At 44.8% G+C, this 24,114-nt stretch overlaps 1 protein-coding gene and 1 non-coding gene across 7 annotated transcripts in view; both read right to left on the reverse strand.

The window, feature by feature from the left end:
- The window catches only part of Timeless (timeless circadian regulator), a 41,483-nt gene extending 18,639 nt beyond the window's left edge, over positions 1 to 22,844 (reverse strand). For 2 of the 6 annotated variants that reach the window (XM_074083660.1, XM_074083655.1), the window contains exons 1-5: positions 22,712 to 22,844; positions 912 to 1,073; positions 612 to 765; positions 380 to 494; positions 225 to 287 (exon numbers count right to left, since the gene is read on the reverse strand). In XM_074083660.1, coding sequence (XP_073939761.1) covers positions 225 to 287; positions 380 to 494; positions 612 to 765; positions 912 to 1,008 — 429 coding nt within the window. In that variant the 5' untranslated portion in view covers positions 1,009 to 1,073; positions 22,712 to 22,844. Of the gene's footprint in view, positions 1 to 224; positions 288 to 379; positions 495 to 611; positions 766 to 911; positions 1,074 to 2,636; positions 2,713 to 9,224; positions 9,430 to 21,849; positions 21,993 to 22,410; positions 22,582 to 22,711 lie in introns of those variants that run through there. The other 4 variants (XM_074083657.1, XM_074083656.1, XM_074083658.1 and 1 more) reach the window with 4 other exon arrangements.
- LOC141410576 (small nucleolar RNA SNORA23) lies at positions 1,854 to 2,037 on the reverse strand. The gene has a single exon (XR_012435422.1). It is a non-coding gene; the product is annotated as a small nucleolar RNA SNORA23 (small nucleolar RNA).
- Positions 22,845 to 24,114: the final 1,270 nt, after the last annotated feature.

Here is a 24,114-nt window from a genome sequence, read left to right on the forward strand (position 1 = left end):
CACAAGCACAAGCCCTTTAAAATTTTTGGCCAAGCATGGCCAAAAAAATAAAAAATAAAAAAGAGTTCAAGCAGGCAGGGCCGAGGCAGCTGGGAGACAATGCGGTAAGCTACCATATCCCTATGGACTAGGATATCTCCAGACCCAGCATCTCCTCCTCTATCCAGGGAAGGGGCAAACTGCTAACTGCTCCATTTGATGTCATAGAGCGAAGACTTGCTCACCAGCTGCAGCAGTTCATACAAGGTTTCACTGAGGACTCCAAAAGCCTTCTCACTGGCGAAGGCCTGTGGAACAGAGAACAGATCTTACCTAGCATCCGTCTCCTCCTTTCCCACTGCCCCAATTCTGACCTGGGGCCTCTGAAGAAAGGCCTCACCTCTTTGTAAGCCTGCAGATAAGTTAGCACCTGCAGAAAGTGGTGCCGCACACTTGGCTCCTTTGGCACACTGCCAAAACAGAGCAAGGCTGGTTGTGTCAAGTTTACCATCAGTCTGGAGACAATGAAGCAGGAAGAAGTAGTTAGGTTTCCTTGCCAGGCACAAACACAAGCTATCATTCAAACATGAATGCTGACACATGGTAAAAATAAAAAAGCTGAGGAATGAAACCTGATAACAGCATCAAAGAGAGGCTTGTCCTGGCGGTGCTGGGTGAGGATGGGTAGAAGGTCATTCTGCAGGATCTGGGCTGCCCCCAGTTGCTGCCGCACATCCCGCGTCTCGTCCTCATGCCTCAAGTAGCGGATCAAATCCTTCACACTCTCTTCAGAGACAGGATAAAATGTGTACCTGGAACTGTGGAAGAAGCTCCACCCAGGCCCACCCACTTTCCACAGCTATGGTTCTGGAAAATTCAACAAATCCTCTCAATTCAATGAAGTTTACCTGATTCCTCAAAAAGGCACTCACCTAAGCAATCTGGTTCCTTGTGGTAAATGTCTCCCTCCAAGTACCCCAGGGCACTACATGTGGCTAGAAGTTCACAGTTCATCATGTACAAGTCCATACATTAGAGGACCAGCCACAGAGAAGTAAGGAAGGTGGAGACAGAGGAGACAAAAACGATGAGGCCTGGGAAAGAAGAATGCAAGGTCTTAGGTCTTCTCTGTGCAAAGCAGATGAATAGGCAGTCCTCCAATGCTCACAGCATTCTGCACAAGCTCTTCAACTGCTTCACTTTTGTCAAAACCAAAAGTGCCACTCCCAGTCCCAAGGCAGTCCTCCCCTCCATCCCACCCCAATGCTGGGGATCAATCCAGAGTGTCACACATGCTAGGCAATCCCTCTACCACTGAGCTACATCCCCAAAGCCCCCAGCTTTAAGTTAAGGGTTCTACCAGATAAAAGGAAAGAGGCTCTAACCTATGAATTAAGCACCTGCCCATACTTTAACCTAAGGAAGAACAAAGGTTGCTAGAGAAGGGCATCAACTCTGAGACTTTTACCTCAGAGAGCGCTGCAGCCTTGGGAGGGGGGAGCTCATCTCTTTCTCAAAATGATCAGACCTAGTGCCCCTCTACCTTCCGTAACTCTTCTACACACAATCACAGCCCTGATGTGCCATAAGAACCAAGAAATGCCAGCTCCAATCACACAGTGATTCTATTTATGATTCGATACGTCCTAGGAGACCCAGGGCTTCTGAGGCACTAAGAATATGCAGAGAAAGTTCCTTCACACTCCTTCCCCAAATTACTTTTTTTTGCCTTTTTGAGACAGGGTCTTGATATGTAGTTCAGGCTGGCCTCAGACTCAACTCATGATCACTTTGCCTCTGCCTCCTAAGTGCTGGGACCACAGGCATGAGCCAGTATACCTAACCAAAGTTATTTTTTTAAATTTACTTTTTAGCTGTGTGTGGGAATTTGGAGGCTGGCCAGTGGTAGATGTGTCCAGACTGACAACACTGGACCAGTACTATGATCCCAAGATACTCTTTGGCTGCATCATGTTTGCGTGAATAGCAAGATCTGAATGTAAAACACAGACAGACACTGCTATCAGACACAGATGAAAACTATGCACACATTAGAGCAGCCATTGCCAAAGTTTTTTTTTTTTTTTTTTTTTTGGTGGTATAGGGGTTTGAACTCAGGGCCTCATGCTTGCTAGGCAGGCTCTCTACCACCTGAGATACTCCACCAGTCCACCAGTCCTTTTTGGTGTTGGTTATTTTCAAGATAGGATTTCACAAACTATTTGCCTGGGCTGACCTTGAACCTCAATCCTCCCGATCTCTGCCACCCCAGTAGCTAGGATCACAGGTATCACTGGTGCCTGGCTCCAAAGCTATCTGAAATCCTGGTAATCTCAGTTAAAGTCAGCAGCTAACAGAATGAGGAGCAAAGGAAGTGAATAGGAAACAGGTAAGTTCCCTGTCACTCTCCGAAGAATAATCATCTCCCTTTTCTGAAGCATGACCCTGCTTATTCAGATCCCTAAACACTCATGAGATAATCAATAGGCACAGATCCAGAATCCTGGACAAGAACTGGACACTAATGTCATGAACACACACAAACACATTACCTTCTTTACCCAGCTCCCATGGGAAGTCAGGAACATTCATCAACCCTGTCCCCTACGCACTGTCAGCTGCGCTGCTCTCTGCCCTTAGCAGCATCCAGTACCTACCTCTAAACCTGGACTCCACCCCTGTTCCTCCACAGAAAATGGATAGGAAGTCTTCAAAGGACTAAGGCTTAATGCCTGACGCTATCTTGCTGCATTTATATAACTGGTCTACTTCTTCAGGTTGCCTGCCACCCCTCCACCCCCATCCAGTGCTAACCTACTTTCTTACTGCTTAGCCCAACAATACAAGGGGCCAGTAAAACACTCAGAGTGACCAGGAGAACTGAATAGAGACTTCCCTTTGCTGTCCATTCTCAGATGCCTGCAGACTCTGAGACCTGGGACTGGTGAAGTAGCTTCTGTGTGTGCAATCCCTGACTTTCCTTAAAGACACCTTGCAGCTTTTTCAGGGATATCACTAGTGTGTGTGCACATAGGTATATGGATGTATACTCAGATTGAAGGCCTTCCCTGTCTGCTCTCTCCAAGTGGCAGCCTTGGAAGCTGGCAGAAGACAGTAGGGGTGTCTCAGTAGAAAAAACACTCACCTAGCATGTGCTAGGCCCTGGGTTCAATCCAAGTACCCAGATGGCAGAGCTATAAAGATGCAAGTCAGCACATCCCCCTCCAAATGAGGAGGTATCACCCTCTGGCACTAAGAGGTGTTAAATGATAAAGTCTTCTAACAGCAGAAATAAAGCCAAGTCTGGGAGAAAGATAACCTCACTGGGTGCTTCCTGCTCCTCTTCTCCTTTATCTTGGCTCCTCCATAATAGACCAATTTTTTTTGTAGTACCTGGTTTTGAACTCAGTACCTTGTGTTTGCTAAGCATTCTACCGCTTGAACCATACCTAGACCAAATTAAGTAAGAATTCAGTTTCTGCAAAAACAACCCTGCGCTGGGCACCGGTGGCTCACACCTGAAATCCTAGCTACTCAGGAGGCAGAGATCAGGAGGATCAGGTTTCGAAGCCAGCCTGGACAAATAGACCCTATTTCAAAATACCCATCACAGAAAGGGCTGGCGGAGTGGCTCAAGATGAAGGACCTGAGTTCAAGCCCCAGTATTGCAACAAAACAAAACAAAGCAACAACAAAAAAACCACAACCTGAACTTCTGCTTTCAAAATATCACTTTACCTGAAAGTAAATGATCAAGATGGTAAAAGCGTCCATTCCTGGCTACTAAAGTCAGAGGAGACAGAATAAGGAAGAAGTAATCCTGGCAGATGGGAGAGGGCAAAAGGTTATGTAAGAAAGCCAGGACTTCTGGCTCTAATCCCTTACAGAGTGAAAACAACAGGCAGAGTAAAAGAGGAAATAGATCAGAGACCTATTGTAAAGCTAGTCTCACAGCCTTAGGCCCATTCATTGGAACTGGGATAAAAGAGCTTTCAACAGGAGTTGTAGTCCTCCTTGGTAGAAACACACTATTTAAACAAAACAAAACAAAAAAATCATCCAGGGACAGAAAACTTAAAGAGTTCATACTCTTTTTCTTTCTTTTTTTTAGGACATGAAGGTGAGAGGGTTGTGTGTGTGTGTGTGTGTGTGTGAATGGTACTGGGATTGAACCCAGGGTCTTGTGCATGTTAGGCAAGTACTCTACCACTTGACCACTTGAGCTACACTCCCAAGCCATATGTTTTTCTTTTTGTTTTTTCAAATAGGGTCTCACTATGCAGCCCAAGTTAGTCTCGAACTTGAGATCCTCCTGCCTCAGTCTCCCAAGTACCAGGATTACAGGTGTGCAAAACCATACCTGGTTTTTTCTTCTTCTTTTTTTTTTTTTTCCCTCTTCCCATTCAGTTAACTAAAAGCTACTCACCGGTCTGGCCTCATCTTCCTCTTCTGGATTATTTATAATCTGTTTACTGACATTGTACCTACATCACACATACCCACCCGTTCCACTTCCACTCAGATCCATGGCTTGACTGCCATCTCTGCTGTTGGGAGCCTCACCCAAGGACATGAACATACACTTCCCAAGAAATAAAGCTCCTCTCTAGCTTATTTCCTCTATCTTGAGTTCTCCTCTCCATCTTCCCTTACTTCTAAAAGGTCTAAGCCTATCTGACTTTCAAGATCCAGCTCAAATGCCTCTCCTCATGAGTCTTTCCGAGAGCCTTTAGCAGGATGGGACAGGTGGCATGAGTCACTTTTTATACGTACTTCTTACTGCAGCAGGGAGAAGGACCAGAAGAGAAACAGATAGGCCTATGTTCCAGTAAAGTAGCAGCAGGGAAGGGATGGCATAGCACAGAAATAAAACCTAAAGAATCCAAACGTGAAGAATGTCACACAGCACTAGGAATAGAAGGGTACTAGCATTAGGGTGAAGTGGTCTATAGATTGCATATAACCATATATGGGTTAAACCTTGTTTGTTTGTTTTTTTAAATTTTATTGCCTCTGTAACTTGCTTGCAAGGATACATAAGATCAGGCCCCTTTGTTCTTGGGGCTCAGCCTTTGGACATGAGTGCATTGAGTCTGTGCCAGCACAATAAATACATGTTGCTTCCTCACCTCAGAGTCCCATCTCTCTGTTCCAGTTTTCTGTAACATTTCTTGGGGGCCCATTGCCAGGATTGCAGAGACTGTGGTTTTTTTTACCTCCCTTGTCATGGGGGTGTGTCCCCCAGACGGCAGGGAGAAGTGATTCTGCCAGGTGCAATGGACAGCTTGATCTGGAGGAAGAATTTGTTCTCCCGGAAAGTCTGAGGTACGGGAATCAATGAGGGGAGCACTTCCCGTCAGAGTGGTAAGAACCCAGGTTCAAATAATAGGCCTGCCTTTGGGAGGCAGAAGAGGAGATTGATCACTTCCCAGAGACCTCTAGTAACTGCCTTTTGGGGTGAAACTATGTGTTTCAGGTTCAGGGAGTGGGGCAGAAGTACTGTGCTGTGTGAGAGTGTGTGAAAGTGTGAGCCTGAGAGAAACGAGTGAGGAGTCCCACTCTGTGCATCAGTGGCAAACTCATATGGTCAAGGGTGAGGCCTAACAGGGCCTTGGGTCCAGGGTTTATACAGACTCACTACAGCCAGGAGACGCCTAAATCCCTGTGAGGGGAGCAGCGGGAGATGGACAAAGCAAGTGACGACCACTTTCCTCTTCTCCCCCCTCTGTGTCTGTCTTGCCATCTGGAGGAGATGGGTGGAAATCAGAGTAAAAACACTCCCTTGAAGAGTATAGTTAAAAACTTTAAAAAGGGATTTAATGGAGACTGGAGTTAAGTTAACTCATAACAACCTTTGTGAAGTAGATTGGCCTGCTCTTGGTGTAGGATGGTCCCTGGAAAGGTCACTAGATAAAACTGTGGTTAATGAAGTTTATAGGGTAATTGTGCCAGGAAGGCCTGGGCACCTAGATCAATTTCCCTATATTGACTGCTGGCAGGATCCTGTTCTCAGCTGACCCATATGGCTAAAGCCCTGTCTGGAAGAGGCGTGTAGGATTATGGTAGCTAGGGTTGGCTGAAACTTCCAAGTGTAGAGAGAAAGCAAAGGAGCCTATACTGGCTGAGGAACCTGAGAAGGTACCACCACCCTATGTGCCACCTTATCCACCTCTGCCACCAGTGCCAAGTTCCACACCCCCTGCTCCAACACTGGATGGGGAAGCTCAAGGGACAGTCACACCTGTAAAATCTGGTTCAGAAGCCTCTGGGACCTTGACTCCCCTGACCCCCCTTAGTCCTACGGACCCCATACCCACTCCAAGTCCGTCAGTGCACACCCCACATCCCCCACTTGATCAGGAACATCTAACTAGTCTCTGTGAGGAACTCTCCTCTCCTCAGACTCCTGCTGCCCTGCAGATGCCCCTGAGGGCAGCCCAGAGCTCCATGTATTATGACCAGGAAGGTCAAATACAAGGAGAAAGATATATATTTGTCTATCAACCCCTTACCACCACAGACCTCCTCAAATGGAAATATCATACCCCTTCCTTCATGGAAAAACCTCAGGCTCTGATTGATTTGATGCAGTCTATCATCCAGACTCACAAACCTACCTGGACAGACTGTTGATAGTTTCCTCTGACTATTTAATGCTGAAGAGAGATACTGTATAATGTTGGCAGTTCTCAAGTGGCTAGAAGATCATGCCCCTGAAGGCACCCTAAATGGCCAAGAATATGCTTAGGCCAATTTCCCCGAGGAAGACCCCCCTACTGGGACCCCAATAATAGCCGAGATTACCAGTGACTTGAACAGTATCAGGAGGCATTATTGGGAGGCATGAAGGCAGGAAGGAAAAAGGCCATGAACACGAGCAAAACATCAGAGGTCCTCCAAGGGCCAGCCAGTTTTATGAGTGTTTGTGTGAAGCCTTCCGTATGTACACCACCTTTGACCCAGAAGCCACTGAAAACCAGTGGATGATAAATGCTGCTTTTCCAGCAACTGGAAGGAATTGCTGGAATGAATGCTAACCAGCTTCTGGAGGTAGCCACAAAGGTTTTTGTCAGTTGAGATCAGGAGACTAAGTAGGAGGCTGATAGGAAGATGAAAAGGAAAGTGAACCTCCTTGTAGCAGCCCTGCTGCAATCAGATGGGCCCCAGTGAGCTAATCCAGGCAGAGGCAGAGGCAATCCCCAAGGACTATGACAAATGCCCTCAGGATGCCCCTGCCCTAGGGAGGAACTAGGGCAAAATCAATGTGCCTACTGTCATCAGGAAGGGCACTGGACGAATGAATGTCCCCAATCCCCAACAGGTCAGGAACTCCCAAGATGCCCCCCAGACCAGAGGCAGAGGCCAGGTTGTTGAAGGAAAATATCAGCCCACCCACAGGGGAGCCAGTCCCTGGGAGGCCTGGAAAGCTATGAGGGGACAGACCGGGCTCCATTCTACTGGACCCCCAGGAGCCTATGGTCCGAGTGAAAATAGGGGACCATCCCATTAATCTCATGGTGGACATGGGTGCAGAGCATTCAGTTGTGACCCAACCAGTGGATCCTCTTTCCAACAAGAATACAACTATCATTGGGGCTACAGGGGACAGGGTCCACTGCCCCTTCTTGATGGCTACACGATGCAATCTTGGGAGTCATGAAGTAAGGCATGAATTCCTCTATCTCCATGATTGCCCTGTGGGCCTGATGGGCAGGGACTTATTATGCAAACTGAGGGCACACATAACTTTTGATCGGATGGCACAGCAGCCTTAAAGTTGAGAGGACCTGAGGCAAAGACTCTAATCCTCACAGATGCACAAGAAGAGAAATGGCAGCTATATGCCCCTGAAGAGAGTCCTCTGAGATTCCTGAGCTTCCCTTCAAGATTCCAGGTATATGGGCTGATGATAACCCCCCAGGTTTGGCCTGAAATGTGCCCCCAGTAGTGGTAGAACTAAAGCTGGGAGTCACCCCTGTCAATCAGAGACAGTACTTCATTCCTCTCAAAGCACAGGTTGGAATTCAAAAACACTTTGACAGACTCTTAAAATATGGGATCCTCTGACCTTGTCAGTCATCCTGGAACACCCCCTTATTACCAGTCCAGAAACCATGGACTGAGGATTTCAGGCCAGTTCAGGACCTCTGGGAAGTAAATTTAGCAACTGTCACTGTGCACCCCATAGTCCCAAATCCATACACACTTTCAGGCCTTGATCTTAAAGATGCATTCTTCTGCATCCACCTGGCCCCACAGAGCCAGCCTATTTTTGCCTTCCAATAGGAAAATCCCAACACTGGGGAAAAGGGGCAGCTAACCTGGACTCGGTTGCTACAAGGTTTAAAAAATTTGCCCACTATTTTCAGAACTGCCTTGGCATCTGACCTAAAACCCTTCTCAGCCAACCAGTACAGCTGTACGCTCCTCCAGTACGTAAATGACCTCCTGCTGGCTGGACCAACTCAGAAGGAATGTATGGAAGGGACATGCTTTCTCCTTTCTCTTTTATGGGAAGCAGGATACAAAGTCTCTAGGAAAAAGGCCCAGATTTGCCAAAACACTGTCAAATATCTTGGCTTTCACCTGTCTCAGGGGCAATGCAGGCTCTGCCCTGAGAGGAAACAGGCTGTATGTTCCATCGCAGCCCCTAAGAACAGCTGGCAAATTAGAGAGTTTTTGGGACCCACAGGTTTCTGTCAAATCTGGATCCCTAACTATTCCCTCTGGCCAAACCCCTCTACGAAGCCACAAAGCAGGAAGAACAGGAGCCTTTAGTATGGGGGAGAGAGCAAGAGAAAGCCTTCAAAGAAATCAAGAAGGCACTCACCAATGCCCTGCTCTTGGCCTGCCAGATGAGATGAAGCCCTTTTACCTGTATGTCCATGAGCGAAAGGGAACAGCTATTGGGGTCCTGACTCAGTTACTGGGCTCCTGGCACTGCCTGGTGACTTACTTGTCAAAACAACTTGGTGCTGTTTCCTGAAGTGGCCGCCTTGCCTGTGTGTCCTAGCAGCCACCGTTGCCCTGGTGACAAAAGCATACAAGCTCACTGTCCAGGTTCCCCACTCAGTCCTGACATTCATGGAGTAAAATGGAAATTACTGGTTGACTAACTCTAAGATGGTCAAATACCAGAGCATGCTATGTGAAAACCCACGCATCTGGCTGGAGGTTGTTAAGACTCTAAACACGGCCACTCTATTACCAATTGACTCAGGCCCCCCCAGAGCATGATTGCTTACAGGTTATGGATGAGGTTTTCTTGAGCTGGTCAGATCTAACAGATCAGCCAACAGGCAGTCCAGATGGTGACTATTTCACAGATGGCAGCAGCTTTGTCTGGGATGGCACATGCTTTGCCAGTTATGCAGTGGTGACTTTGGACTCAGTTATTGAATCTCATTTGCTGCCAGTAGGGACTTCTGCACAAAAGGCTGAACTTGTCGCCCTCACGTGGGCACTCCAGCTCACTGCAGGAGTACAAGTAAATATTTACACTGACTCTAAATATGTCTTCACAACCATTCATGTCTGTGGGGCCTTATATAGAGAGGGGACTCATTAATTCGGGAGGAAAAAGTATCAAGTATGGGCAGGAAATCCTCAAACTGCTATACACTGTGTAGACCCCTAAATGGGAGGCAGTAATAAACTGCTGAGAGCACCAGAAGGGAGATGCAACAATTGCCCAAGGAAACAGGAAAACTGACAAAGAGGCCGAACAAGTGGCCCTCACAAAGGGACCAGACTCAACTGTTCTGACAGCTGCCTTGCTCCCATGCCCCCTAGCTGAATGGGGCCCATGGTACACACCTCAACAGGCTTGGTTTAAGACTGAGGAGGGAAATTTTCTACCAAACAGATGGTTGAAGTTTGCTGATGGCTGCATTGCCATACCTACATCACTGGCCCCTACATTTGTCAAGCAGTTCCATGAAGGAACTCAATCAGGGCGAACAGCCCTTGAGACCACCCTGGCTCAGCATTTTTATGTCCCTAAGCTCTCCAGCATAAGGAAGGCAGTATGTGAGAGATGTACCCTATGTGCCAAATTAACCCCAGACAAGGGCTGCGAGTGCCTCCTTGGGCGTAGTGTTGGTGGAACTCCTCTTGAAAACTTTCTTGTGGACTTCGCTGAAATGTCACGAGTTCAAGGACGCAAATACCTGTTGGTGTGTGTTTGTACCTTCTCAGAATGGGTAGAAGCCTTCCCCACACAAACTGAAAAGGCCCAGGAGGTGGCCAGATGACTGTTAAAGAAAATCATCCCTCAGTTTGAAATATTTGTGTCAATTGGGACAGATAATGGGTCAGCCTTTGTGGCAGAGGTGGTACAGCTAATGGCTAAAGGCTTAGGAATCACCTGGAAGTTGCATACGGCCTACCACCCCCAGAGTTAGAACCCTAAAATCACAGTTAGGAAAACTGTGTCAGCAGGCCCATCTGCAGTGGGATCAATTACTGCCCATGGCATTACTAAGGATTAGGTCTAGTCCCACAAAATGGACAGGGTTCTCACCTTTGAAGTCCTTTATGGATGCCTATCCCTCTTAAGCAAGGGCATAAGGGGAGACCTTAAGGAAATAGGTGACCTCACTTGAAGCAGCAGATGCAGGCTCTTGGGTTGACTCTCTCAAAGATCAATGACTGGGTCCAGGAGAGACTTCTTGTCAGCCTGACAACTCCCAGGCTTATCCTTATAGGCCAGGGGATGCCGTCTGGGTAAAGGACTAGAATGTCCAACCATTAAAACCTCATTGAGAGGAACCTTTTGTTGTTTTTTTGTCTATCCCTATTGCAGTCAAAGTAGCAGAGATAGCTCCTTGGATCCACTACAGCTGAGTCAAGCCAGCTTCTCTCAGCTGGGAGTGCATCCCCTATCTGGGTTCACCATGTAGGATCACTCTCGGGAACATCAGTGCCCTCCCTCGGCAGGACTCCACTATCTGGGGAAACAATGTGACCATGAACAATAAGACGACAGCCCAACTCTAGTCACTCCAGAAGCTGACTAGTCTATGCATGGCAGAAGTGTGAAGAATCAACTGTCTAACAAGATAGACAAACTGTTTCTATGTCAGTAATTTTACTGTAATTCATTGTAACCCCTTAACTACATCCACTGCTGTAGTTCTCACCCTAACTTCACCATAGGTTTAGCAGAAACTGCCCCCGCCAAATGGACTCATGGTGAAAAATTTTTATTAGCTCTCTTCTACCTTTTTTGGGCAGGATGCATAATTACTGTTTATTGTTACTATCGTGGTTTCCATTTGTGGTCCCAGAGCCCTTCTCCTGTGACCTATGTATGCATACTACTCGGGCAGGAAGTGTTGTCACCAGGACTTTGCTTTTCCATATTTACCATTCCTGTGCAGGCTCTGTCTATCATGGGTCATGCACTCACAACCATACCAACTATTCAGTGTGTTCCCATGGTAATCAGCATGTCTGTTTCAACCCAACGTACAGCTCTTGGGAACAACGGCTGGAGGTCCTGGGATTTAACAGCATTATCAGGGGAGGAATTAGGGACCACATTAACTGTACCCAGGTATTCAACCCTGATAAACCAGTGTCAGTGTTTTTGATGTATATGCAGCCACAGACCAAGATAGCAGGATGTGGAGGCCTCGCCTGGGAGAGAGCCTTTATGTTAAATGGTAAATACATGTGCCTGGACCCACATGGCAGGTTATGTGGTGGCGCAGGTTGGCATTTTTGCACTTACAGGAGTTGTGTCTCAGGGGCTACTTGGCAGAAAAGTAGGGCACTCAACTCGCCTCCACAAAGGAACACCTACCCAATTGTACACTTAGCAATTTTAATCCTGTAAATTTTACTATACTTAAGCCCTCAGATTGAGAGCAGGGACATATGGTCAGCATAAAGATAAATGGAAAGAGGTACAATCCCAGGACCCTACTGCACCTCAAGTTAGTGACTATCAACCATGAGAGTTCCTCTTACCAAGTCTTTCATTCCTTTTATGAGGAAATGAAAAGTGAGTTCTCTGTATCTGACAAGACCAAAAACTTGTTCCTCTCATTGGCTGAGTCTATAGGCCAGGCACTGAATGTTACCTCATGCTATGTTTGTGGGGGAACCAACATGGGAGACCACTGTCCATGAGAAGCAAGGGAGCTAGATCCACAGGTGCCCTTTGATGAGACTGCCTTCCCCAATCACAGGGAAAGCATCTAGTTCCTACAAACTTCTATTATTGGGAATTACTGTACCTCTTACCCAAAAAGCCAGTTCTCTACCCAGGTAGGGATTTAACCTGTTTAGTACAGAAGTTTTACAATGTCACCACCCAAGAGACCCAATGGTGGGGAGCTCCAAACCACAAAGACCCCAAACCCCACCCACTGGCCAACTTTTCTAATCTCCAGAAAGCTTGGGAAAATCTTACCCAAAAAAATAGATTGGCAGGTGCCCAGGGGCTCTATTGGCTCTGTGGGAATCAAGCTTATAATGTCCTACCCAGCAGCTGGTTTGGCTCTTGTGTACTAGGCTCAATCAGGCCATCCTTCATCTTATTTCCCCTTAGACAAGGTGAAAAACTGGGAGTCCCCATATATGAAGAAAAAATAAGTAGACAAAAACGTGGTGCCTTACAAATTGGCAACTGGAATGATAATGAATGGCCTTCTGAACGAATTATCCAGTACTATGGTTCTGCCACCTGGGCAGAAGACAAGTCCTGGGACTATTGCACCCCTATATATATGCTCAACCACATCATCAGGTTACAGGCTATTGTTGAAATTAGAACTAATAAAACTGCAAGAGCACTCAATTTGCTGGCAAAACAAAGCACTAAGATGCACAATGCCATCTATCAGAACCACTTGGCCTTAGACTATTTGCTTGCTTCTGAGGGAAGAGTTTGTGGAAAATTTAAGCTAAGCAACTACTGCTTACAGATAGATGATGAAGGAAGGGTCATAGAGGAAATCACAGACCAAATGAAAAAAATCGCCCATGTCCCAGTCCAGACTTGAAAAGGTTGGAACCCTGGAGAATTATTTGGAGGATGTTTTTCAACTTTTGGGGGATTCAAAACCCTCATAATGGTTATGCTTTTGATTTTAGGGGCTTGTCTGGTTTTGCCCTGCCTGGTCCCCGATTGTAAGGTCTGTCTCCAGCCTCATCAATGCCACAGTTGAAAGAAAAATAGCCCCCATGTAATGATGCTATGGAAATATAAACCTCTAAATCAAGATGATGCTCTTTGGCCCTAGGTGGGTCCGAGCATCTAACGGGGGAATAATGTAGCAGGGAAAAGGACCAGAAGAGAAACAGATAGGCCTGTGCCTGTTAAAGTAGCAGGGGAGGAAGGGATGGCATAGCAGAGAGATAAAACCTAAAGAATCCAAACGTGAAGAAGGTCACGTAGCACTAGGTGTAGAAGGGCACTTAGCACTAGGGTGAAGTAGCCTATAGAATTCTATATAATCATATATGGGTTAAGCCTTGTTTTTTAATTTTATTGCCTCTGTAACCTGCTTGCAAGGGTACACAAGGTGAGGCCCCTTGGTTCTTGAGGCTCAGTCTTTGGACATGAGTCCTCTGGGTCCGTGCTGGCACAAAAAAGTGTTGCTTTCTTGACTTAGAGAAACTCTGTTTGAGTTTTCTATAACACTACTGCAGCATCTAACCACTAACCACTTTCTGTCTCAGATCAGAATTCCCAGAATAATTTGTTTATCATACCGCTGTCTTATGCATTTCTGAATGTACTGAATCCAGAAACTTTCACATGGGAGACATTCAGATAAAAACTGGAGAATGTGGGTTGTGGGCATGGCTCAAGTGGTAGAATGCCTGCCTAGTAATAAGAGACCCTGAGTTCAAATCCCAGTGCCAAAAAACAAAACAATAAAAAAGCCCACCTGTAGAACGCAACTTGTTATAATAAAACAGTATAATGGTCAGAAGACAGAATCAGATGGCTTCACTGCCAACCTATTTATTCTTTACCAAGTCAGTGTTAGCTTCTGAATCTGACAAAGAGGAGAGATATTGTGTCAGCCATAGAGAGGTCAGCTCAGACATCTCTTCAAGAAAGAGCTTGCCAGGGTTGGAGGCATGGCTCAAGCAGTAGAGTGTGTGCTGCATAAGCATGAAGCCCTGAGTTCAAACCCCAGTTCTGAAAAAAAAGAAAAAGAAAAAAAGGAGAGGAGAGAGAGGGAAAAGAGAGAGAGGGAGGGGGGAAGAAAGGGAGGGTGGGGAGAAAGATTGCCATTCAGCTGCAAAACTAATAGCAAACACCTCCAGGATCCACTTCAGACCTATCCTTCCCAGGCAGCCCCCAGCTAATGGCTAAGTATTAGGTCCTATCTCTTCTGACCTATGAGGCCTCCTCTTCCAGGCAATCCTTGCTCCAGAGTTTCCCACTGGATTGGCTGAGACAATTAGATCAGCCTTGTGGTCTGAGGCTCTTCCTGCCCCCAGTCCTGCTCCCTCCTCCTTACTCTAGGACAGGCAAACCCCTCCATAAGTCTCTTGTACCACTAACTTCATTTTAGCATCTGCTTCCTACAGGACCTGAGAGCTATTTTCCCTACTTCCCTTACATGGTTATTTTAGAAATCCAGTGAAGTCACTCACATAAAAGAACTCTGTAAACTGTGATGAATAATTCAAAGTTAAAACTGGGTGCAGTGGTGAAAGCCTGTAATCCAGCACCTGGGAGTGCCTGTATCCACAGGAGGATAGAGTTCAAGGCCAGTCTGGGCTACAGAGCAAGACCCTGTCTCAAAATAAATAAACAAAAGACCTATACTTAAAACAAACAAAAAAGGCATATAGGCAGAATGTTCACAATCATAACCACATAAAAATTCGATCTGGAACAAATAAGAAATCTTGGAAATTATTGGTGACACTACATCTTGTATTTAAGAATAAAAGTTGGAGGCTGGCAGAGTTGCTCAGGAGGTAGAGCACCTGCCTAGCAAGTGTGAGGCCCTGACCTCAAACCCCAGTGCCGCCAAAAAATCAAAGAGCAAAGGTTGGGTTGGGGATGTGATGTAGCTCAGTGTACAGTACCTACCTGAGGTATATGAGCCCTGGGTTCAACTCCCAGAATAGCAAAAATAAATTAATTAATTTTAAAAATAATAAAGTTATTATTTTTAATTATTTGGTAAAATGGTACTTTTCAATAAAAACAATAAAGTTGTCAAAGCCACTGTAGTGCTCCCAGACTTTCCCACCCACTTCCCTTTCCCTTTTTCTAGGTTATTAATGGGGCCTGAGAAGGCTGGCCAGGTCCTTTGCTGCTTCTACCCACTCAGATGCAGAAGACTCTTTCTGTGAAACCTATAGTTTCTTTTCGTCTCTTTCCCTAGGCCAGTTTTTCCCTTTTTTTTTTTTTAAGTGTCCATAATAAAAGAGTTTTGAATAGCCTCAACTCTTATATTTCTGTGAACTTCAAAGGTTAATCCTGATGTAAGATGAGTGAGTCAGTCTTGTAGGTAACTCCATCAAATCCTTTCCTTCTACAAACAAGGAAAAGGAAAAACCATGTGTCATTTCCAGATAACAAGGACCAAGATACACACAGCCTGCAACTTCTCTTTCTGCCTCATCAGGGCACTTTATCCTACTTTCTGAGTTTTCCAGTTTGAAAATAATTCCCACTTTGAAAATAATCCCCCATGCCTCCTCTTTCACCCACAACAGAGGCAAAACAGAAAAACCATATACTCTAGCTAGCCAAAGAACAGGCAGAAAAGAAAGGAAGAACTCTTTTTATTGATAAACTCCTGGGTAGGTTTTTTGGCTTTTTTGTTTTGTTTTGTTTTAAATATAGACTGATGTAATGTGGTTCCCAAACTTTTGGATTTTGTGAATAGGTCTTACTTTTTTCTCTTTTTTGTTTTTGCCAAGATTGAGATCAAACTCAGGCAGGGCCAGGTACATGCTAGGCCAAAACTGCATCTCTAGCTCTTAATTTTTTTTTTCTTAATTTGCCAACTTTTAATTTTGTAACATAAGGATACTTCCAAAAAACTTGTGTGCAAGGACTCGGATGTGGCTCAAGTGGTAGAGCACTTTGCTTAGAAAGTTCAAGGGCCTGAGTTCAATCCCCAGAACTCCCCAAAAAACAAAAACAAACCCTAACTGTATATAAATGCTCATAGCAGCATTATTTATAAAAGTAAAAATGTGGAAAAAACTCAAATGTTGAGCCAGGCATGGTGGTGCACATAATCCTCACACTTGGGGGGCTGGGGCAGGAAGACCTCAAATCTGAGGCCAGCCTGGGCTATGTAGTAAGACCCTGTCTCAGAAACTCCACCACCACCAAAAAACAATCAAATATCTATCAACTGATGGATGGATAAACAAAAAGTGATACGTACAGTGGAATAGTATTCGACAATAAAAAAAGAACAGAGTACAGATACCTGCTACAAAATTGATAAAACCTGAAAACATGTTCGGTAAAAGAAGCCAGACACACGCCTGTAATCCTACCTACTCAGAAGACAGAGATCAGGAAGATCATGGCTCAAAGCCAGCCTGGACAAATATTTTTTAAGGCCCTATCTTGAAAAAACCCAACATAAAACAGGGATGTCAGAGTGGCTCAAGTAGTAGAAAGTCTGTCTACCTAGCATGAAACCCTGAGTTTAAAGCCCAGTACCACCAAAAAAAATACATATATTTATACGAAATAACCAGAATAAGCAAATCTAAAAATACAGAAAATAAATTACTAGTTGCTAGGGACCGAGGGAAAGAGGGAATGTGGAATGACTTTCAATAGGCACAGTGTTTCTTTTGGAGATGATGAAAATATTCTGACATTTAGATAATGGTAATGGCTGCAAAACTGTGAATATACTAAAAACAACTAAATTGTACACTTTAAAGAGGTGAATTTTACTGAGCTATATTAACTATAGGTCAACATAGCTATTGTAAACATTCCATACAATTACTATATTTATATATAGATGTATATTGTTTTCACTATTTAAACACCAAAAATCTAAAGATAGTTAGGCATGGATCCCAGCACTCAAGAGGATGAGGCAGGAGGATCATGACTTGGAGGCTTGCCTGGAGTACATAGCAAGTTCAAGACCAACCTAGGCTACATAGCAAGATCCTGCCTAAAATCAATCAATCAATCAATCAATCAATCTCAAGTACAGCCCTTTAAACAAACTTTGACTTTATGAATAAACTCATTTAGATTGTCTTTATTTTCACATTCCATAACAGATAATATGCAAACTATTAAACATTGTAGAACCAGAAGCTCTGGACATTTAAAAAGGATGTTACTTTTCCCACTGAACTAAGTATTAAGCTGTTCAAATGAAGCTGTTGATCTGAAGTTGTGAGTCTTATAATACAAGAACCAAAGGAAAACAAAGCATAAAATATTAAATACATTTGCAAAATGTATTTACTTTTTTTTTTTTTTTTTGATGGTACCATGGTTTGAACTCAGGGTTTACTCAATTTCAAGGCAGGTGACCTACCACTTGAGCCAGGCCTCCAGCCCAACTTTTTGAAAACAAATAAAACAATCTGCTTCAAGCCAATCCTGCTGCAGGGACCAGCCTGAGAACCATTAGGATGAGTGGAATGGTATCTATCATTTGGATTTCAGTTCCATCTGGTACTAAAACCCTGAGTGTCTGGTTTAACCTAAACAGCAATTTCCTTAGCAGTAAACTGAGAAATAGTAATACCCATGCTCACAAAGCGTAGAGAAGATTAAATGGGATCGTGTGAGGCAACGATACTCAAACCATGTCTTCAAACTGCAGTCTCCCAGCAAACCATTACTAGTCTTCATCAAGTGAAGTACAGAGGGCTGGGGTTGTAGCTCAGAGTTAAAACTTGTGGGAAAAAAGAGTTCAACCCTCAGTGCCAAAAAAGAAAAAAAAAAAAAAAAAAAAAGGTAAGTATAGAAACAAAGCATTAAGATTTAGAACTGTCAGGTGCCGGTGGCTCATACCTGTAATTCTAGCTACTCAGGAGGCAGAGATCAGGAGGATCACAGTTCGAAGTCAGCCCGGGCAACTAGTTCACGAGACCCTATCTCAAAAAACCCTTCACAAAAATAGGGCTGGTGGAGTCGCTTAAGGTGAAGGCCCTGAGTTCAAGCCCCAGGGCCTCAAAAAAAAAAAAAGATTTAGAACTGATAGCAAATTTTTTTTTGAGGTGTTGGGGATTGAATCCAGAGTTTTACACATAGCTAGGCAAGCTCCACCACTGAGCTACATCCTCAGCCCCTAATAGTAATTTGACAGATTTAACTTATGTTTGTTGAATCTAACAGGAAATCAGTGGAAGGGGGGTGAACTGGCTTTATGGGAAAATCCTTCCCTGGTGCATCAACCGACATTTAGAACATAAGCCAGAAGCCACTGAAGATTTCTAAACTAGGAAACAAAGTGACCAGACTTGAGGGGCACACATCCTACTCTACTATCACTGCAGATCAGTTTAGCCACTCTCCTGTGTGGCTTCAATCTCTTCCTTTCAGTGCACTTGCCCTACAAAGGGTCACAAGCTCAGTCAGATCAGTGCAACCATCTGCTATACAGACTCTTCCACTCAAATCTGAAACAGATTTGCTGGAGAAAACCAAACCACTCTGTATTATGTTACACAACAAATACATAGCCTCCAACCTGAGCAGGGCCCTCAGTTTAGTCTACTTTCTCTTCCCTTTCCCAGGGAACAGCTGTTCTTTCAAGTTAGAAACAAGTTATCCTCAAGCCTTTATACTTCACTGCTTCCTACACCTCTCAGCCAGTGTGTCTGCCTCCTTCCTCTTGGGAACAACTGAGGTCATCAGATATGAACTTGCGTAACTCCTTCCACTCAAGCCTAAAAACATATATTTCCTTCCCTCTTACCGCCCTGCCCCCAAACCCCCATACTGGGGATTGAACTCAAGGCCTCAAGAGCTCTACCATTTGAGCCACACCCCCTGAACAACATATATATTTCAAATCACTTTCTTTTCTCACTTCTCATTTATTTCCCGTTACACTGGACTCACTCCATATAGTATGAGTTGCTCAAAGCATGTTAATGTGGGAAAAAAAAAAAATCCAACATTAAATAAAACCTTCCCTTGTCCCATTTTGGCTGTTTCTCCTCTCCCCTTTAAGTGCTAATGTTTCATAGGTCTGCATCTTTAGTCTTCTTCCTATCTTATTCTTCACAGACTCCTTGGGCAAACTTATTCACTCTCAAGCAACTGTCATCCAAGCCAGAACACCTGTATCTCAGGCCTCTCTGAGCTCTTACAATGCCAATCCTATATGTTAAACTAGCGACTAGCATCTTCCACCTTTACATCTCAGTGACACCTTACACTCAACATGTCAAAAACTGAACTCATATAAGGCTGGGTGCTGGTGATGAATGCCTGTAATCCCAGCTACTCAGAAGGTGGAATGAGGGTTCAAGACCAGCCCAGGCAGAAAGTTCTCAAGAACGCATCTCAAACAATAAGCTGAGTGTGGTGGTCTGCACCTGACATTCCAGCTACAATGGAAGCATAAATAAGAGCATCGAGGTTCTGGGCAAAAACAGACCCTATCTGAAAAAATAACTAAAGCAAAAAGGGCTGGGGGTGGGGCTCAAGGGGTAGAACTCTGACTATCGAGCACAAGGCCTTGAGTTCAAATACCAGTACCACCAAAAACACAAAACAAAAAAAGACCTGAACTCATTCTCCCCCTAAGTTTGTCTCCACTTCTGTTTTAGAGCTCCTAAGTACTATTTCTCAATTGTTCACATTAGAGGAAACCTGGGCATCATGCATTAGATACCACCATCTCCCTAACTTCCTTAAACTCCTCCGTCTGGCCCTGTCTATCCCCACTGTTAATTGCCTTAGTTCAGGTCCTAAGTATCTCTTCTTAGCTAGCTCAAGCTTCTCCGCCTACTCAACTACTTCCTAATCTCCTTCCTTGCCTCTGATTTTTTTCTTTTCTTTTTAAGTTTTTTTTGAGATAGGGTCTCTATAGCCCCAGGCTAGTCTCGAATTCATGATTGTGCAGGTATTACAGACATGTGCCACCATGCTGGCCTCTGATCTTATTCCCTTAAATCTAGCCACAAGATGGTTACCTGATTTGGCCATATAATCACCTCTGGTTAAAACCCTTCCAGTGGAACTGGGAATGTAGCACAGTTATAGTATGAATTGTTAGCAGACACAAGACTTTGGGTTCAATCCCTGGCACCACAAAACGAAACAAAAAGAACCCCTCAGTGAATACATAAGAAACATAGCGATGTCTCTGGGGAGAACTGGAGGATCTAGGGTAGCAGTATTTCTCTTTCACTTTGGTCCTATTCAAGTGTTTATCATCAACATGTACTACTATACAAAACCACACAGAAGGCACCTCATTTTCTTTGTGTCTACTTTGTGCCATATACAGATCTTCCATCATGGCACTTAACATTTCATGTTGTACAAAACAGTTAAAGTAGATTGTTTAAAATGTCTGTCTCCCTCCATTAACTTCAGATGCCTTAAGGACAGGAATTGTCTCTTACTGATCTTTGGATTATCAGAGCCTGGATACTGGATCAAAATTTCCAGGGAGTGGAACTTGAGCAAAAACATTTTGAAAATCCAGGGGACAGTGGCTCACACCTGTAATCCTAGCTACTCAGGAGGCAGAGATCAGGGGGATTGAGGTTTGAAGCCAATCCCGGGCAGTTTGTGAGACCCTATCTCAAAAAAACCCATCACAAAAAAAAGTGATGGCTCAAGGTGAAGGCCCTGAGTTCAAACAACCCAGTATTACAAAAATAAAATAAATAAAATATTTTGAAAATGCTCCTCGGACCTGGGCATGGTGTTCCATGCCTATAATCGCAGCTGCTTTGGAGGTTGAGGCAGGAAGAATGCAAGTTTGAGACCAGTCTGGTTAATTTAGCAAGACAATGTCTCAAAATAAAGGGCTGAGGCTGTAGCTCAGGGGCAGAGCACTTGTCTAGCATGTGTAAGGCCCAAGGTTCAACCCCTGGTAACCCCCAACACCACCAAAAAAAGAAAAAGGAAATGGCCCTTAAGTGATTCTAACTCAATCCCCTATTAATAACTGCACTAAAATGTAAGCTGTGTAAACTCAGGAATCGTCATGACCAGAATAACGTAAATGCTCATTAAAGGCTTTTTACTAAACTGAAGTAGACAAGTTGAGGTAAAAGAGGTTGGGGCTGGGGATAGGGACACACCAGGATACAAGGTGGTGTGTGAGTGCAGAAAGAATAAATAGTAAGGAAGTCAGGAGACTTTTTTGTTTGTTTGTTTGAACTCAGCACTTGTGATTTTTTTTGCTAGGGCTGGTCTGAATCTCTGTACTCCTACCCAACAGCCTCCCACATAGCTGAATACCACCAAACACAGCTTGTTTTATTGAGATGGGGGGGTCTCAATTTTTTGCTGGCTTTTCTCCAAGTGCAATCCCTTGATCTCCAACTCCTGAATAGCTGGGATTACTGACATATACTGCCATGCCCAGTCTCAGGGAGGAATTCATCACCCCGTCACCCATAACTGCAGAAAAGTAAAATTTTTTTTTTTCTTGGTGGTACTGGGCTTTGAACTCAGGGATTCACACTTGCTAGACATGCTCTACCAAGTCATGTCCCCCAGCTCCACAGTTATTTATACATGATTTTTCTATCACTGTGAATTCCTCAAGGGCAGGAACTCTATCCTATTATCTGTATGCTTGGCGCTGAGCACAGGGCATGGTATATATTAGGCACTCAGTAACCTTTTATTAAATTGTGTAGTGCCACTAACAGAGGAAGGTACAATACTTCAGGAACACAAAGGAGGAAGTAACTGACTACCTTGGACTACAAGAGCGCTGGATAAACTGGATTTCAGAGAGACAATTGATCTCGGTTCTCAAAGACAAGTTCATCTGGCAGAGACGAGGCAAGAACTTCCAATAAAGACAGCAGGAGGAGCACAATGCTCTTCTTCCCTATGGCTGGGGGATAAATGCATGAGATGAGAACAATGTCAGCGATTTTAGAAAATAAGGCCAAGAGCTTCAGGGTCAGACTGTAAAAGGTCACGACGCCCATCTAAGTAAGCCTGACTGTGAATGACCAAAATGAGAGTTTTAAAGGTACTGAAAAACGACCGGCTTGACTTTCTAAAAAAAAAAAAAAAAAAGTACTCGCGGCAGCAGCACAAAAGTAAAGAACTGAGACTCGAGGGAAGGAGCTTAATGAGTGGCTACTAGTCTAGCTGAAAAACCCGAACAGAGGCTCTTATCCTCAAGCTTTACACCCGGGAGAAATCAGGGATAGTGAGTAAGTCATTCTATAAAAACCCAAGATTTAAAGCAAGCGGCCTGTGAATTCCAACTCCTGATGACCAGCAAGCCGCACTTTTTTTCGGACCTGAACTGGATGGGGAGTTCCGAACCGGCAATCTCCAGGAACCTTCTGCTCTACTTTCGGGGCTCCAAGCCCTCTCCATCACAACCCCTCGCTGCTCCAAGCCAAGATGCGCAGATCCGCGCGGGGACCTCAGCGCGCCACTGAAGGCACAGCGTGGGAATGCGCGTGCGCGCCGGAACTGAGCCCCGCCTCCTGTCTTTAAACAAAGTAGAGGGATCGCTGTTCCGCACCGTCCCGGGCTGCGCCGCGATCGCAGACAGACCCAAGTTGGCCCAGATTCCCCTCGCCACACTCAACTCACCCGCTGTCTGCGGACTCTCCGGAGCCCCGCGGACTCTCCGGAGCCCCGCGGAGCCAGCAGCCCTCAGGCGACCGGCCTCAGCCTTTCCCGCCGCCAGCTTGGCCGCACCAATCCCTGCCTACGCAGGAAGAGGGGCGGGGCAAAATGGGCTGGTCCATTGAATTCCGAGCGAGGGTGAAGTGGATGTTTGGTGATCAAGTAAGGAGAAGGGAAGCGAGCACAAGGAGTGTTTTATCTGAGTCGATTCCCTACATTTATCTTAAAAAGTCACAGTTGTACTATGAATTTTTTGCTGAATTATCGTAGGAATTAAGGTCCGATTAGAGGAGTTCATAAACATTCTTCCCCTTCTAGTCAAGTGGACTATTCCAAAGTCTTAGGTGGTTGGTTAGAAAAGTTGTTTTATTTGGAAGTGGAGAGCTGAAGCGATGGGTTTTTATGGTTGTCTGTCATACTTTAGGCATAAGTTTAAAGCTTATGAAGTATGCAGGAGGCTCATAAAAGGAAGCGATCAACAATAAATATCATTATTCAGTTGGGGGCACCTGGGCCTTTGTTGAGATGGTGTATCTTGTCAACAGTTAAAGAAGATAAGGCTCAAAGGAATCATATATTTCCTGAATTATTAAGTATTTGAATAGAAGAAATCAATTCTGTGGGTATGAGAATCTCACAGAGATTGCTGTGAGATGAAAGGATAGATTGGAGAAAAAATGGGAAGACATACAAAAAGAAGACGAGCTAGTGATAAAAGCAGAAAAGATGCCATTTGGTGTATTTTGATTTGCTCTAAAAAAATTAAATTTCTGAAGATCATAGCCTCTCTCTCTCCTTTCCCACCACTCCCCTGACCTTGCTCCAGGCATCAGCCTTTCTGTTTTGGCCTTAGATGCCAAGGTATGTCGGGCAGACCTGTTAAAGCTGCTTAATTTTTTTTAGATTCTAGGCTTACCCACCTCCTATTTAGGTTGGGAGCTCCCTGGCCCAGGGCCTCCGAAGAGATCCATTATGCCAGAATGAACACACAACCCAGCCAGTTGATGTAGACAGGTTTATGGGCTGTACAGAACAACTCGTGTCCCAGTGTTCACTTTTCTCAGAGCTACTTCCCTGCCCAAGTCCCTGGGGCAAGCATCCCTGAGATAAGTAGGCTACATATTCCCACTAACTTCCCTAAAACTTTAGATACACCTCCATCATGGTGATCTGGGACTAATACCACCATTTCTTCTCCCACCCACTTCCCTTAAGTCCCATCTCCTTGGAATGCCTTGTCTCCTCCGCTTCTGTCCTTCTGCCTTTTGGGAGGAGTAACTTCCTCAGAAATCAAGACCCATGCACTTACTAAAAACAAGGTAAAGGCCAGAAATTTAAGGTCTCGATTCTCTATGCTCACCAAACTG

The sequence above is a fragment of the Castor canadensis genome, chromosome 8 (assembly GCF_047511655.1).
Source record: "Castor canadensis chromosome 8, mCasCan1.hap1v2, whole genome shotgun sequence".
NCBI lineage: Eukaryota > Metazoa > Chordata > Mammalia > Rodentia > Castoridae > Castor > Castor canadensis.